At 40.9% G+C, this 17,266-nt stretch overlaps 3 protein-coding genes across 7 annotated transcripts in view; 2 read left to right on the forward strand and 1 right to left on the reverse strand.

Annotated features, from left to right (window-relative positions):
• Positions 1-9,380, forward strand: part of LOC124185219 (ets DNA-binding protein pokkuri) — a 96,667-nt gene extending 87,287 nt beyond the window's left edge. For both annotated transcript variants that reach the window (XM_046575758.1, XM_046575757.1), the window contains 4 exons: positions 4,992-5,243; positions 5,375-6,028; positions 6,395-6,644; positions 6,836-9,380. In XM_046575758.1, coding sequence (XP_046431714.1) covers positions 5,027-5,243; positions 5,375-6,028; positions 6,395-6,644; positions 6,836-7,154 — 1,440 coding nt within the window. In that variant the 5' untranslated portion in view covers positions 4,992-5,026 and the 3' untranslated portion in view covers positions 7,155-9,380. The remainder of the gene's footprint in view (positions 1-4,991; positions 5,244-5,374; positions 6,029-6,394; positions 6,645-6,835) is intronic.
• A 72-nt stretch (positions 9,381-9,452) lies between these two features.
• On the reverse strand, positions 9,453-12,136 carry LOC124185221 (single-stranded DNA-binding protein, mitochondrial). Of its 2 annotated transcripts, none has more exons than XM_046575763.1 (4): positions 11,968-12,136; positions 11,425-11,515; positions 11,044-11,163; positions 9,453-10,915 (listed from the first exon to the last, which is right to left on the reverse strand). In XM_046575763.1, exons 1-4 carry the CDS (start codon positions 12,022-12,024, stop codon positions 10,707-10,709), a joined length of 477 nt encoding a protein of 158 aa, XP_046431719.1. In that variant the 5' UTR covers positions 12,025-12,136; the 3' UTR covers positions 9,453-10,706. The 2 variants fall into 2 exon arrangements, with proteins under 2 accessions (XP_046431719.1, XP_046431720.1); XM_046575764.1 differs by lacking the exon at positions 11,968-12,136 and adding an exon at positions 11,767-11,926.
• On the forward strand, positions 11,938-16,712 carry LOC124185220 (lipase 3-like). Of its 3 annotated transcripts, none has more exons than XM_046575762.1 (7): positions 11,938-12,026; positions 13,817-14,015; positions 14,846-15,204; positions 15,318-15,476; positions 15,813-15,897; positions 16,032-16,174; positions 16,250-16,712. In XM_046575762.1, exons 2-7 carry the CDS (start codon positions 13,823-13,825, stop codon positions 16,430-16,432), a joined length of 1,122 nt encoding a protein of 373 aa, XP_046431718.1. In that variant the 5' UTR covers positions 11,938-12,026; positions 13,817-13,822; the 3' UTR covers positions 16,433-16,712. The 3 variants fall into 3 exon arrangements, with proteins under 3 accessions (XP_046431718.1, XP_046431715.1, XP_046431716.1); XM_046575759.1 differs by lacking the exon at positions 11,938-12,026 and adding an exon at positions 12,673-13,533; XM_046575760.1 differs by lacking the exon at positions 11,938-12,026 and adding an exon at positions 13,617-13,725.
• Positions 16,713-17,266: the final 554 nt, after the last annotated feature.

Genomic DNA, 17,266 nt, shown 5'->3' on the forward strand with positions numbered 1-17,266 from the left:
ATTTCTTTTTACGGATGGTAAAAAAAAAATCAAAAAAAAAAAAAAGTAAGTGTCGCAAAGAAAAAGAAAAAGAACAAATGGAAGCAACGATACCACTGCGACGCGACGCTCGCATCGCCGATGGAAGAAGTTCATTGTCCCTGCAACAAGTAGCGATAATGCAACATACGCAGCGCCGTTATTTGTCAATACGACGACGGTACGTGATATGATTTGTTTGGTACGACAAGCGCGAAATGGATGTTCGTTTCTTCGCTAATCATGTAGATGGATAAAAGCACCGCGTAATACGCCATTTTTATTTTCGTAGTAACGTAATCTATTTCCTCGCAATGACAACCGTGAATCCGTATATAGTATTTTATAACCGAGTCTTGGCATGGGACAGAGACAATATTACCCGTAATTCATTGCAACGAAACTCGGTAACTGGTTTTGCGTCTCCTTCGTCGCGATAGACGAAAACTTGGAGCGTAGATCGTCGTCGCTATGTAAGTATACGTATGTACCTGTTAATTCCTTGAAGCGGACAAAGAATCCGCTTATATATATATATATATATATATACACACACCATACGTTATACGGTATACGTGTAAATACAGCACTCTACAAGGTCGCGGCAGCTATCGAGCCAGCACATCTCGGATCCGGGTAACTCAGCTGCTGGTACACCCGGACATCCGACTTTTACTTGCCAACGTAAATTGCGAAATATTCGATCATAGGTTTCTTTTTTTCTACTCAAGGAGCGATTCCTTTTTTTCGTTGACTTTAGTGGTTTTCTATTTTTTTTTTTTTTTTTTATTGTCCGCTGTATTGGCAAATTTTTTCCAATTCCTATTCCTATTCCTGAGTCTTATGCCGTGTTTCAGGGACAAAAAATACCGAAACGCAAAAATTTTTCGCCTTTGTCACGATAAGAACGAGCAGAAACGACGCTTTTAACGGTTGTTTGATTTAATATCGCGTGAGGATTACTTGTCGGTTCGCGTATCCGGCGAGAAGTATAAAAGCTACGTGACGGCTTGACGAGAGGGAGACTCTGTTAAATATCGTACCGTTCATCTCTCGAGAGGTACCCATACATGCGTATTTCCATGCCGTTCACTTCCTGTTTCTTCCCGATGCTTCGATGCTTCCCGATGACCTTGAATGGTTCGCTGAACCCGTAGCCGATCTCAGCCAATACGTGCCTCGCTCGGCTCGTCGGTGATGATGCTGCTGCGTTGCGATGATGTACGTCTAACATGTCGAACGACGACGTGTCACCCTCGTCGTCGTCGCTCGCTGCGTGCCCTCGACGAAACGAAAGCGAATTGAGCCATTGGGTTGCGATTAATTCGCAACGGGGTCACTTTTGCCAAACGAGAAACGCGTCGCGATGCGAACGAGACAGTTTATATCGGACTGTAAGGAGCAGGATCTGCAACGGCGCTGTCTTATCTTTCGAAAATCCGATGACGTTATCACCGTCATCGTCGTTATATTCCTACAAAGCTGTTATAATAAATAACTAGAAATAAGTTGAATACGTTGTTATTCGGCGCCGAAACCTTTCCGTCCCGCAAAACTTAACGTCAAGAGTGACCGGGGCAACATTCTCTACGGTATCAATATTACCAGCGGGTTATTTTATAATCGTACGTACGGATAGGAGGGTTTGTTTGATTTTCATAGGATATATTCCCAGTAATTTTACACCGCTCACCGTCTAACGAATTAACGCAAATTTAAACTAAGACAATGAGCTATGGATATACTCGTACATACGATACGCCATGTAATACCTACTTAGGTATGGGCTTATTACACGTATCTCCGCGCAGTTGGATAAGAAATTTCTCCCAAGTACGGCCCGGCATCTCGTAGAGACGTAAGCAGACGGACTCGAGCGATCGGTACACGGTGTGCTTTGTGGTGAGCGGTGAGCGATACGCTGAAAATATACAACCAGGAAGCGAGAGCTACAAAATGATGTAGCCAGAGACGCGAGACGGAACAAGGAAGGTCCTTGGCGAAAAACGCGCCGCGCCGCTCAGCTTAAGCTTTCTCGCCAAGATTTCAAAATTGTATTTCGGTGTGCGGAATATGTGCTCATTCCTCCCTCTCCCTCCATTCCACGCCAGGTTTCATTTCGTACGCGTGTTCGTACATAATAACATACAAGCGTACAAACAATATTCGTGTACTTCCGTTATACAATACGTGGATATCTATGTACATATATATAAATAAATAAATATACATAATAAATGTACATGCTTGCGGTCCGCAAATAACGCCGCCTATTGCCGCAAGGAAGACACGTTAGCCCAGGAATCGGTAAAAGCTTAAACTCTAACGTTGTATCGGGAATTCGGAACGCCTGGCAAACAAGGGCCACAATCCCAAGATATTTTTCCTGTTTATACTCGTTGTGTTGTAGTTACAAACTTTGAGCTTATGTTCGGCATGCGCCGAGTCAATACGACCTCAATCCTTGCAAAGATAACACGTCCGTGTATACCCTGTGTTTTTATGCATGTAAGTGTGATGCTTGTACGTTCGAATCTGGTGCAATTCGGTTTATTCGGAAACGAAACGGCAACGGCTCAAACACCAGCGTTAAAAATTGACGGGGAAGGAAAAGGATCCAAGCGAATATGAATTTTATAAGTGTGTAAGACCGACGACGTTCGCCAGAGCTAAGCCGTACCTAAAGCGTATGATTCATAGGTTATATATGCGGTGGTACAGCATCGTCTTGGTATTTTTTCGCACATTGTCGATCACCTTTCTGTAATGTATCGACCGTTCTCACGTAATGTATTATGCAACTACCCTCTTCCTACCGTCTATACAACCCGCATGAATAAAACATTAAAAAGAAGAACCTTTGACTCGTGGGAGTACAGCTCGTACAGTGATAATAATCCCAATGATATTGGTTTAGAAATTGAAAGAAAACTAATTTCGTAAATGTCTAAGCTCTGTACCGTGTACGTATGCGTACAAGAAAGTCTCGGTATGTAAAATAATACAACAAATACTTGAAAAATCGTGAGAGGTCAGCGTTCAGATCCGGTCTCAGAGGATTTCCGGTGCCGGCGGCAACTGCGTTTTCTTTTTAAACTTCCGCTCGAAAGCGATAACTATAACCGTATATGCTATAGGTCATAGGAGTTGCCTTAGCCTTATTGTGCATAGACACACGGTATTGCTTGACGTTGGTACATTATTCGTACTTCCCTCTAAATACGAATCGACCAATTTGCCGGCTCAACTGTACAGCGATGACAAAAATTTGCTGGATTTTAAGAAATTTTATTGGATTGGAATAAGGTTTTCTTCAAGGATCCATGCTTGGTTCAAACGTTATTTTTTTTTTAATATCGTTATGTTAATTCAACCTCTAACTTTTGTTTTGCCGTAGAAAAGAAACCACAACCGATCGTTGTTCAATTAGCGAATAACGTTCATTGGTGTTGCCGTATTATACACTCGATCAAGCTGTATAGTCAAGTCCATAACAATTGTCTTGACTGAGTGTGCGACGTCGAATTTATCATACAATTCGAACTTCTTTAATAGCATAATGCGGTGCACGTCTCGCACCTTTGCTCTTCGACCTATTGTCTCATTTCAAGAAGGTATACTTACTTTGTAGGTATTTATGGATCGCGATGCATATACATACCTGTATAATCTATAATATTGTTCGGTCATGTTATATACGGACATTGTAATGCGTGTACAACACGTGTACGCATCAAGGTGATTCTTGTTACAAGTGCGCATGATAACCATTTGCGTACAAACGGTACAAGCTGCAGGCGTTATAAATTGGCCGATGAGCGAAAGGCCGCATCGAGCGACGATCTCGTCTATCATTGTTCTTACGTTTCACGCGATCCCGTTTATCGTTGCATCGATATCCGAACCTGCGGCACCGTTTTGGCGATCGTACGGTATTGGAATTGCTTTCTTTTCGATTGGTCTCGCGTTGAGTTGCCGTTGTTCTCTGAATTCTCATAATACCTTTCGAAGTTGAGTAAATCAGTAGACATTTTCAGTCCCGTATCAACTTGGTGCTGGGGTGTGAAAATTTTGCTAATCTAACGGTATGGGTAAGAATGGAAGTGATATGTAAATATTTAAATCGCTGTGTATAATAAACAGCGGATATGGTTTTCGAGCCGCTATGTACAATGCAAAGCACTTCCCTGTCATGCAAATATGATTAAAGTTGTTCGCGTATTCATTTCGCTATTATCTTCACCTTTCCACATACGTTTGTTCACTAAAATGTCGAAGCAACTGACTCGCAACATCGATTCGCCTGGAGTCTGCATCCTATACCTCTGTTGCAAATAATAAGCGAATGTCCAATACGCGATCCTTACGGCCTTTACAAGTAACACAGTTACGTAGGAATAAAGTTACATTCCATGTCGAACGTTTACGTTTCTGTACTAGCGAACGTGATACGATCGAGAATAAATAATACGCATGCTTACGTTCGCGAGGTGTGAACATATTGCGTTGAATCGGTTGGTATGCATTATTGAAACGAGTCGAGCTGGAACGTCGCGTGTACACCGAATCTAGACTAAAATCTACTCAATTAGGTATACACATAGGGTCTATCTACAGAATAACGATATTGATAATTCTGTCTAGCTGTTAGCCCGCTGATCGCCAGTACTCGTAACAACGTGAGAAAGTAATGAAAAATGAAGGTGTCTTTTGTCACAAGCTTGTAGACGTAGTCGTACACAAACCGCTCGCTCGTATTACAAATTGTTATGCATACGTGCAGACAGCTGACGCATGGCTGGCATAAGATGCTCCTATCTATAATAGCTGTATATATGTGTAAAAATAAAAAAAAGAAAACTAAAAAATACGAGGAGCGTGTCGCTACTTGAATAAGCCTCTGCCAAGGTTATAAACGAACGTTGCACGTATCTCATGTCGTCCGTTTTTTCTCTTTTTTTCCCCAATGACAGACGCCGCCAAAGCTGCGACGACCCCACCACGTGTTATGAAACTGCTCTCGACTACACAGCTACCTCAGTTACCGCCGGTATCTGCTGGTGGCGGTATGACAGGTATGGAGTCCCGCCTTCCCCCGGGCATAACGCTTCCCTTCAGCCCGACCGATCTTTTGTGGCGTTACGGACCAATGAGCTTCTCCCCGAGTGCGCATCCACCCCCGAGTCCTCTTCTCGACTTCAAAACTCACCTGCCGACCAGCCTCGGTAAGAAACACTCTCACATTCGTTTGCGACTTACATGTCTCCAGTTATTCTTTTTATCGTACCTGGTTTTTATCCAGATTTATCGTGCACGCTAAAAACAATGCTAACGTTGAAATAATTATCGTTGACAGCTTCGGACCCCCGAATATGGTCTCGGGAGGACGTCGCCGCATTTCTACGCTGGGCCGAGCGTGAATTCGATCTTCCCCAATTTGATATGGAAATGTTCCAAATGAACGGCAAGGCTCTTTGCCTGCTGACCAAATCGGATTTCGGGGAGCGTTGCCCCGGGGCGGGTGACCTTCTTCACAACGTACTGACGATGCTCGCCCGGGACTTTAACCAGCTACAGAGATGCTTGCCGAGCAGTCCGGTTACGCCAACGAGACCCTCGGCCTATCCCCTCAGCCCCCACTCCCACCCCCCGACGCCTACGTGGGCCGAGAATCCCTACGCGGCTAATCTTGCCTCCCTAATGTCCGCCAATTCCGTAACCCTCTCACCGGCACCGTCCGTCGACAGCCAGGCCGGTTCTCCTGGCCACGCCGAGCCACAGACCCAAGTTTACAAGAGTGACTCGGATGAGGACAACCAGACGGGGGGGAGCAACAGTCCCCCGGCGACTCCGACCGCCCTGGCGACTCAGAGATTGAGCGAAGTATGCTTCAAGGACCAGCCCAGCCCCACATTCACATCTCAAATGATGCACGTCACACCGGGGACCTTTAGGCCAGCCGGGACACCTAGGGAATTCTTTCCAAGCGACCCACCCGAACCGAACACCAGTGAGTACAATAAATTACGGTTTTTCGCTGCGTATTACTTTTTTTTCGTTGTCAAATTTCATTCTTCTCCCTTATTCGTTGCATGTTTCATTGCTCGAAACGTTATCGGAAAGAATTACTCACTGGAAGCCTTTGAACGACGTCTGTTTATCAATTATTGCACGTACCGATATTGTCTATTATGGCTCCCACCATTCGTCCCGAACACAAACACCCCTTCGGAAACATGCCGCGAATGGGTCCGATGTGGTGAAAATGAACGATCACCGCATTACGGAACAATCCAAACCGGAGACAACATCGTCCTATATACTTATATGTATTGATAGATGTGTAGGATGTAACCTTTGACGCTCTACTCTACAGACGGTCGACTTCTCTGGGATTTTCTACAACAACTGTTGAACGACCCCTCCCAAAGATACACCCATTATATCGCGTGGAAGAGCCGGGAAACGGGAGTTTTCAAGATCGTCGATCCGCCAGGGTTGGCGCGTCTCTGGGGCATCCAGAAGAATCATCTGTCGATGAATTACGACAAGATGAGCAGGGCCCTTCGCTACTACTACAGAGTAAACATCCTTAGGAAGGTTCAGGGTGAACGTCACTGCTATCAGTAAGCCATACTTTTTCACCATCTATTACAGCCTGCACACAGTTCTCGTACAACGCGGTATTTGTACTTGAAAAACTTTCAATTGCGTAGATATGTTTCGTTAAAATTCAGATGTACATAGTTTTCCTTCAAATTTACAACAGGCCAATGAGTTCCGTCATTTAACTTGTTTGCCGATTTTCTGATTTCAGGTTTCTCCGAAATCCTACCGAGCTGAGAAACATAAAGAATATTTCTTTGCTGCGTCAACAAATGCGGATAAAATCGGAGCCTGAGGATGTCGACTGCAACGTAACACCGGCCGAAGAACTGCCCACAGATCTTTCAATGTCGAGTATGAATCAACTCAGTGAACCCTTGCCGCTTGTCGTACAAGGAATTCTAACTGAACCCGATAACCATAGAAAGGCGAAAGAAGAACCCTTACCGCTCCATGACCCTCCCCCGAAGTACAGGAGCCACGCTTACAATCTCGTTAAAACCAACCAGGAGCCGGACGAACGGAAGTGACGCGAGATCTAGCATCGCGAAGCTGTACACGAATGCTCAATTGGGTGCAATAGTTTAGTGGAAATTGGTAAATTGCAACAGGACTAGTCTGTCTTGTGTGCAGAAATATTGTGGGTCGAACCAATCGAGGAGTCGAGACTGATGACGCGCTGATATATCACTCCGGTTATATTGCACGCCGATGCGTATACAACCACATATGCAATGTACTATTGTATATGTGCCTCTGCCTGCGGTGTGCAAACGGTGCAGAAGTACGTGCGCATTTTACTACTCGTCTGTTCGCGATAGCCAAACTGGGTAATATCGTGCAAATAGCCCGCGAGGCGTGTAGTGTGCAACGTGGGATCTAGCGTAAGCGATCGTGGTACCAAGATTCGTGGTTGTTCGCAGTACTAGTTGTGTCGAAAATTTGCTGTGGTTGACACGTTCGGTTCAGCTGCTGTAGATCGTGATAGGCGACGTTGTAGCTGCCAGTGTAAAGCTGCTTGTGGGGTCCTCTGCACGAAATGACCCGGTATGAATTGTATATATGTGCCTCGATTTACGGGTGTTGCCGATAATGTAGATAAGGAATAAAATCGAGACGAAAAGATGTTGCCATCTCAACACGACGATGTAAAATCACAACTTGTCTCACGTGCTGCAAATCAACATTGAAGCATTCAGTGGATAAGATAGAAAGAAAAAGGAAAACAAAAACCAGGGGAAGAATGATATATTTGTATACAAGAAATACGAAAAAATTTATGCAGGAATTCAGCTCCGCCTACCTATTTCATGTACCACGAAGTACTGAATCTCGAAAAAATATATTTCCAAAAAGTTGGAACCTCTTGGTGCGTGCAAATTTGGATTCGTGTCTTCTTATCATGAAAAAAAATTCTCCCCTCAGGCTTGGTGACGATGTTTTCCGTATAGGAAAAAAATCGTGGCTGATTGGCGAAACCGCCCATCTGGTTAACTTCGAGACCATCCAGACGTGATATTCGTCAGTGTGTTGTAAATTCTAAAACAAGATTGTAATATCGTAAAACAGGATATATGAACCTATATTAAAAATCTTAGTTACGGCGATAGCAATTATTATGATAATAATTATGACAATTCGACGAAGTGCAATTGTGACTTGCGGAACCTGTCTTTCGTAGAGAGAAAAATACTTGGGTGTTGCAGCGTTGTCACGTTTATTAATAATAATGATAATAATAACATTAACAATAAAATAGTGGTAAAAAAAAGTTGACCAAAATGAAATGGCCGCCGTTATCGTGATAAGTGAAACAATGAAAGGATAAGATATATAAATATATATATATATATATAAATATAGATAGATATATAAATAGATGTAATTATTTTTAATTGAACTTAGGAATATAGATTTTTATTACAAGTACGTTTCTGTTCCAATATTTTATGCGCAAGTGTGATAACTGTAAATTCAGCACAGAAAGTCGTCGAGAGATACAGATGGATCTATATATATTACAGAAACCGTCAATTCAGAAAGTATAATTGCAAAAATACATGTATGTGCGTGTATGCACTTGAATCTTGAAGCATTCTGCAGTTGCATGAAAATGAGAAATGTGCAACGTACACGCTGTATGTACGTTGATATAGCGACACTGTTTGTTTCGATAATCGTGTTCAGTCGTACATAATTATCCGTTCTCCGAATATCTGATCCACGCAGACGTATTTGATATTCGGCTACACTTATTTTATTTTTATTTTTTTCTGCCATATTTGTGATTACGATATAATCACCGCATCTCATATACACAACGAAATTTCGCAAAATCGTGGCCATTGTGGTTTAGGTGGTTAAGCTTTAAAGGAACTTACTGCGTTTATCGGAAACTTTCGCGCGGCTTTCAACTTGAAGGAGCCGAAATGTTGATTTTACACGTGTTTACATGTATAAGATATTTAGATGTATCTCCGATCTCTGCAACGACTGTCGAATTTCTGTCTCTGACATCTGCCGAAGTGCATGTATGTACATAATTGCACATGCGCACGCACGCGCTAGCGTACACACGACAAATCACATCTCTTCCACGAATATTTTTTAATTTTAATGTATTTAATCCAAAAAGATTCAACGGTTGTTGCAGAAACGTGTAGTTCTCAATTATACTTGAACCCTTGCGATTCTATTGCATTTAATTTTTATTAACGCATCGTCTGTACGATTCAAATTAAAGAGATTATAATACATTTTTTCATCTTTTTTTTTACCGATTTAATACATGTTTTTCTCGTTGCGAGCAAGGGTTTTTGTCCCCCCCCCCCCCCCCTTTAATACTTGTGCCAAGAATAATACTATTAGTAACAATTACGATGAAGTGTGATGACGTAATAACACACGCTTTAAGCGGTCTAACCAAAATGGTAGAACGGATACGAGCCGCGGAAGTACGTATGCCTATCTGCTCCTTCCTGTCTCCTCTCCTCTCCTTTCCAGCCCCTTCTTTTATTCTGATTTCTTCATAAATCCGCATAATTCACAAAGTGTTTGTTGCGAGTAACAGATAGCAAGAAGGGTTGATAGAGTCGAATAATTAATACCCAATTATATTGTAGATTACATAGGATCTCCACATGTAAATAAACAAATAACATTACCGCTAATTGAAGAAAATTTATTAAAATACAAGAATTTTTATGAAATACTGGGGCCAGAGTTATATATTTTACTACCAAAATTTATATTCGAAATTTCAACGTTGTTGATGTGATTGTGGCGTGACATTCCACATCGAGATGTTCGTAAATGAATATCCAAGTAACTAATCGCCTGTAAAATTAATTAGCAAGAGATATTGTATTTTTACACGAAATTTCCGAGTTGAAAGAAATATTTGAACATTATATCTGGCTTCGTATACCTATACTGTGATCTCTCTAAGTAAAAGAGTAAAAATAAAAACAAAGAAAAATAAAATCCTGCGTGTCTAAAGAGAGCCCAATATAGATAGATGGATAAATGGGTGCGTATGTATATGTATATATATTATATATGTTATATATATATATATATATATACATACACACACACACATAATCATACATACATTTTTCATTTTCTTTTATTGAATGTAAATAATTTATATTTGAAAGTTGAAATTATTGTAGGTGATCTTATTCCATAAGAAAAAATAAAGATACGGTCCAGAAATCTATTATATAAGCGTGTATAAAACATGATTGATATCCGTAAAATTCTACTCGTAATATGTCATTTCATTATGTAACCTGTTATCTAAATGACGGAGAATTTGTAAATATAGACTTATTTACTTATTAAGATGAGAAATTTGTTTCTACTTCCCTGATCTACACTTCTATGAAACTGTCACTTCTTTCGAACGAATTACAAGTCTTGTTTTTCAAAGCTGAATGAAAGTATGTCTTGAAATGAAACGATCAGGATTCAGGAAACAGTGTCAATTAGTAGAGAAACAACGATGTTTAATGTATCTTAGGTTACAACCGAGTTATGATTACACCATTATATCCATTTTTATCTTTCTAATTATTTTACTAGGCGTTTCTTTGAAAAAATATTACGTCGTCTGCAATAATAGACGTGGTAGATTTTTGATTGCCGCTTTCATCTTTAACCTCACCGTAACTTACTCTACCATTAACCAAGACTCTGGTGCCTTTTTTCAAGTAAGTGTAAACAGTATCCCTTAAGATAGGCTTGAATACACAAATTCTGTGCCAATCAGTTCTCTGGATGAATTCACCTACATAAAAAACAAATACAAATATTATTTTTATTCGCATTTGTACTCAATTGAATTATGCATAATTTTTAGAATTTCATTTCATACAAAACATGTATTATTCAATGTATTTAAAAATCAGTGTATACCAGATTCATATTTGTAGTTTGTATGAGTTGCCATTGAAAATGTTATAACAGGATGTTCGATTGAGCCTCGTTTTTGTGGATCAGTTCCAACCCGGCCCAACAAGGTAACTTGATTTAGAGCTGAAATAAAAGAGACAAGAAATGATATTGGAGAGTTGAGAGGCTCAAAACTGAAAAGGTAACCACCCAACTATGCGCTGAAGCTAGTCGCCGAAATCAAGCGGCTGATACACAAAAAATTACGGTATGCAATGATTTTCATGGAGAAATGTTACAAAAAAACAACAAAGAACAACTAAAAACAAATTCACCATTTTGAGTGTTTACCTCAGTATTGAAGACACGATATATTTCAGTTTCCAAATCTTGCAAGCTACTTACATTTCTCTACTTTTGCGATATGTTCTCCTTCACTGGACATTAACCTGGTACTATTTGGAGGCAATAACTGTCTAGAGACCCCACGGATAACCTGAAGTGAAACGTACAGCAATGTAACACCAGGGACGGAAGTTAATTAATATAATCAATTGTAGTGGATTAATCAAAAGTATATACGGACAACTGTATACAATACAAAGGTTTAAATTATTCGAGACCGGGCAGCTTGTGAAACATAACCTCTATCATTTCTTGTAAGCGCCTAATGCGTAGAAGCACGTGCCTGGCACATAACGATCAATCTTATAGCAAATATCTTAATAATAAAAGAACGCTACATACCTTACTACAAAACATTGTAGCGAGCGCAGGATTGAAACAATAAACTTAGGATAACTACTAAACCACTGCAGTGCACAGTCAACTACACGTCTTCACACCTTTTTGTTCGACTGCGAGACTCGCGGGAGGTAAGATCAATGGAATGGCGGTACCTAAGTAGTGGTATGCATTGAATGTACGCTAGTCTGCATCCATACGTACTTCAGGATCGAGGCTGGGCTGTTTCTTGCACCGTGGAGACGAATTGCGATGCAGCATAGGTGAGTTGCATTTACGTTTATTATTTCAAATTACCGTTTACACATCTTCAGCTAACGTTGCTTACCGCTGAGTGTCAGCTTTATAAATTCATCAATTATAAATATGTATCCGACTGTGTTGTATGTATCACAAAAATGGAATAGCATGCTGTCGATTTTAGTAACCGCCGGTCACTATACACTCTGCAATGCTGGCGTGATGATCTGATATGCCGGTTGAGAGATCTTCTTGCTTATCCACTGGCAAGAGATAGAGATCATGGCGTCTCGGTTCGCGTTTCGCTAGGTTTCGGTTAAATTACGGTTCTGAAACGACCGAGTTCTTAAAATTTCACCGTCTTGGTGAGATCGCCGCCTATCAGAAGTGTGTCTGCAGCCGGAATAACGATAAGTTGATTTACTAGGCCTGCATAAAAATATCATCTCACCCGAGTATTACGCTACTAGCATTATGTATAATTGCGTAGCTATTAGGTATTGCCATTTATGTCAATCAAACTATACGTGAACCGAGTACACTAAGTCGGAGAATTCTTTATAAACAGAGTTCAACGGAATACAATTCTCAGTTCTACAATTTCAGTAGAAAACGTAAAAGATTTCAAGTGCTCGTTTAAGTTCAGACTTGTCCAAAATGGCGCGTCAGTTGTTAAATCAGATGTATGAGTAAGCGACGGGTATGTGAGTACGTACGTGTACGCATGCGTACATACATACATATATAACGCGTTAGAAGATCTACTCCCGTTTTCAAATCGTGCCTTGGCCAAAGTCCATTAAGGAACGTAAGTCTGGTGTCAACCACACTGCAATGTCCGTGCTGGCTATACTTTGAACTTCCTGTCATCGGTATCTATGCAACGTGAATATGTATATGTATACGTATATCGCACTTGTAAAATGTATTAGTGGTCTAACAATAAGTAGTTTCGTGAGATAGGATATTAGAGCCAAAAGTAAATACGTAAATACGTCTTTGGCAGAACCGTCTCTGCTGGTGCGCGGCTGCATATTGAGGTCGTTCATTAATTATTTCCAAGGATTGTGCAGTGAATAACGTTTTGTTTCGCCAAATTTCCTAGAGCCACAGAGCCACAACTAAATCACACACTGCCGTCATCTATCAACACCATTTCGTTACAATTATTTCGGTTTAGTGAATAATTTTGTGCCCGCGCTTTTCGACCTAGAGGTACTTAAAGGAGCGGCGATTTGCTGTCGCGAATCTTGATTCTATAAACACACATATAAACAGCCAATTGTTGAGTGTAAAGTTCATACGGAACAGAAAACAACGAGAAACATGAATAGATTTCCGGATATGCTGCGGCTGGTTCTTGCGTGGCTGTCACTTGTCAGTACTCTGATGGGCGAGATCCACATATTTGAAAGCTCATCCAATTTCGGCTTTAACAATCTGACTGATGATCACAACGATTATCATGGAAAAGCAATCGGGAAAGGCGCATCCATGTCCACCTATGATCCGGAGGTCTACTTACCGACTGTAAGTTTAGAGTGTGAACTTGAAGGTTCTATTATCGTTAGAATTACGTATAATATAAACGTATACATTGCACACCCCTGCCTCATTGGTAAAAGTGCGGTTGCAGGAGGTAGTCGGTCTAATTATATACGTATGTAACGAGTGTCAGGGTTCAATGAATTGAATAGGCCTCTTACGCTACACGTGTAAATGGTGTAACTATACTTTGCAAATAAGTTTATATTTATAAATTTGATGAAAAACACGTTTGGCGTTACACTGGTCCTTTCCCATACTGCTTTAGCCCGACATGGTCAGGCGGGCCGGTTACTACGCCGAGTCTCACGTCGTCGAGACCAAGGATGGATATTTTTTGACGTTGCATCGAATCCCTGGAAGGATCGGTAGTCCCGTTATCCATGGGAAGCCTTCGGTCATGCTGCAGCACGGATTCTTATCAAGTTCTGCCGATTGGGTAATACCAGGGAGAGGGAAGGCATTGGGCAAGTAAACGGAAGTTTATAGCTATGATTAATAGTGTGGTAAATGTGATGAATGTAACAAAGTCTTTTTCACCGATCGCTTAGGCCCCAACGTTCTATATTTGCATATTCAGAATTGGGCTTAATATTAAAAATTAGGAATACCCTGCCCGTACAGTCAGGTCAAAAAAGTTACATTCCTTTCGAACCATCATTATGAAGCAAGAAGTTTCCAAGTGGAACTGCAGCTAATCGAGTTGAGTTCAATTTAAACAGTCTTTCGCGTTTTTCACCGTTTGCCAATATTGTTACCGTTGCAACAAGTTTTCTTCCCAGCACGATATTGATACTAAAAATTGCTAGTGCTGCGGCAAATCTTTTCTTCCTGTCTATCGCGTCAGTTGAAAGTCGGCTAGACACAACCGCGTTTACACGACACCCAATGAATTTGTTTACAGTGAGATTGATTACATGACGAATATATAGGTAATTGAAATGTATAAACGAATAGAAATGTATTGCGTACGTAGGTTACAGAAATATCCGGTAAATTTGGGAGCATTCTTACCGAACGGCTTATTGTGAAAGTTCCGATGAATCCACCGTTTTGAGTTGGACATTGAGATTCGAGTGAAAATAAATAAATTCAAAGCAATGGCGAATTTCGTGGTCCAGTGCAGGTGGTCAATTTTTCAGGTGTCCAGCTGGTCGCAGTGATGTTTCTCATTACCAAAACGGTCGACCAATCAAATTATCAATTTTGTCAACAGAGTTCCGAGTTATTTTGTAATACGAGCATGGGTAATAAATAACTGAATCAATGTAAGTATATTTTAACTGGATCATTGCAGCGTACATACTGGTAGATAGAGGGTATGACGTGTGGCTCGGGAACGCACGCGGAAACACTTACTCAAGAGCCCACGCAACACTATCGATATCAGATCCAAAGTTTTGGAACTTCACTTGGCACGAAATGGGAATTTACGACCTTCCAGCGACCATTGATTACATCACCAAGTACAAGAAAGAGAAAAGCATCCTCTACGTTGGCCACTCGATGGGTACAACGATGTTTTACGTTATGGCATCGGAACGACCAGATGTTGCGCGAAAGGTCGGAGCGATGTTCAGCCTTGCTCCGATCGCCTTTTTAAATCATGCCAAAAGTCCAATTCGCATTGTCGCCCCTTATAATCAAGATATCGAGGTGAGAAAAAAAGGAAGGACGAGTTTATAGTAGATGCAAGCGAATTTCTCTTTCCATATTTCTTTCCTGCTGATACTTCTCGGACTTGTTACTTCTAAGTTTATACGTTGCAGATGATCGCCCGTATTTTTGGTGCCAATGAGTTTTTACCTCAGTCATTCATTCTTCGATTTCTTGCCCGATACGGTTGCGACATAAGCGTATCGGAGGAAACGATCTGTGCTAATGCCGTGTTCATCATCTGCGGGTTCGACAAGGAGCAGTTCAACAATGCAAGTATAACGGAATAAAATATTGATATACACACAAGGCCTCCATGATGCATCGTCCTTGTGAGGTTTTACAACGTTCGATAAAATAATTTTTGACAAAAAAATATGACCAACTTCGAAACAATTGAACAATATAAGTTATACGCGAATGGACGTAAATAATAAAAAACAAAAAATATACGCGACGATTTGATAAACCTCTTTCTTTTGTGAAGTCGGGCAAAAAATAATACTTGCCTCGTGCAAAAAATGTTTCACTTTCAAAATGTACATGCCTGCTGCATAAATGATGGATTCTCTCAAACGTCATTATATTATTGAACTAATTGTTAACAGACTCTGCTGCCGATTGTATTAGGTCATTCGCCGGCCGGTACGTCAACAAAGACATTATTACATTTTCTTCAGGGAATGAATTCAGGTAAGAAAGTTCATTCATAATGCTGCTAATCAAATTAATAGTATACGTTATAGGTGCATGTGTAACTTTGGCATCGATATATGCATATATGCAGAGTTCTTTCTCATTTCACGTCCTGATTTTCACTATTTTAGGTGAATTTCGACAGTACGATTACGGGAAGGAAAAAAATTTAGAAATTTATCACAGCGTCTCGCCGCCTGCGTACAACCTCAGCGGTATCAACGTATCCATATCCTTACATTATGCTGACAACGATTGGCTCGCTAGCATCACGGTGAGTATAACTAAGTGTGTTACAAACGACGCAGTCACCCAATTTTATATAACTCTATTTATTATTTTACTGTAGGATGTCAAGAGGCTGTATCAAGCCTTACCGAAAACAATAGGCATATACAGGGTGAACTTCCCAAAATTCAATCACTTGGACTTTCTGTGGGGAATTGATGCTCCAAAACTGGTCTACGACAAATTGATATTCATGATGGAGAAATACTACTGGAAAGTGAATAAGAAGAGAATTGCTGTATAACGTTCTTCAACATCTTCAGCATTGTTACGCATTTCATTTTTATCCATCTGCATCTCTACTTATATTAAATTAATCTTATGAATCTAGATTTTTACGATCAGACGTATTTCAGAGTATGCTGTTAGATTGATAGCTCACATGTTTTACATCTGATACCATTATATTTGGTTTGGAGTGAGAATAACAGGCTTTTTCGTACATTGATACCGCCACTCCTATAACACTCTTCTTCATATCAACCCCATGTTGTATCCTATAAATATACAATTAGTTCCTCACTTATCAAAACTGTATAGAGCGTTTCTGATTTCTTTAACGTACAACCATAAATTGTAATGTAAACCTGAAGAAGTTGATTGTGTCCAACGGCCAATTTGACGACGCAACCGAACGACCACTTTCATTCCCCTGAATGACAGGATGAATCTAGCCAGGTATACCGTATGCCTATGCGTACAAGTGCTCGGATTGGCATTGCTTAACCGGAGTGCGCAGGAGCGAACTGCACAACCACCGAGCCGACGGAGAGTGGTGAATAAGGGTAGTTCGACGAGTCCACCCTACGGTAAGATGCGTAACGCTTTCCAAGCATGTATTGTATGTACATGCATACATGCATAGAAACACAGAGATTGACGAACACTTGAGAAATATCGTTCCGGAGAACTAAAAAGCCTCGTCGCATAGGTGAGCTTGAGTCTCTGCGTAGATGCATGCGTAAACACGTATGGGTATACATACCTAGAAATGAAATAAGTATAGGAATAGAGGTTCGGTCGGGGGTGATGGCGGGGGAGGGGGCGGAGATGGGCGGCAGAGGAGGAGGGGGGGCTG

This window comes from Neodiprion fabricii, chromosome 6, assembly GCF_021155785.1.
Source record: "Neodiprion fabricii isolate iyNeoFabr1 chromosome 6, iyNeoFabr1.1, whole genome shotgun sequence".
NCBI lineage: Eukaryota > Metazoa > Arthropoda > Insecta > Hymenoptera > Diprionidae > Neodiprion > Neodiprion fabricii.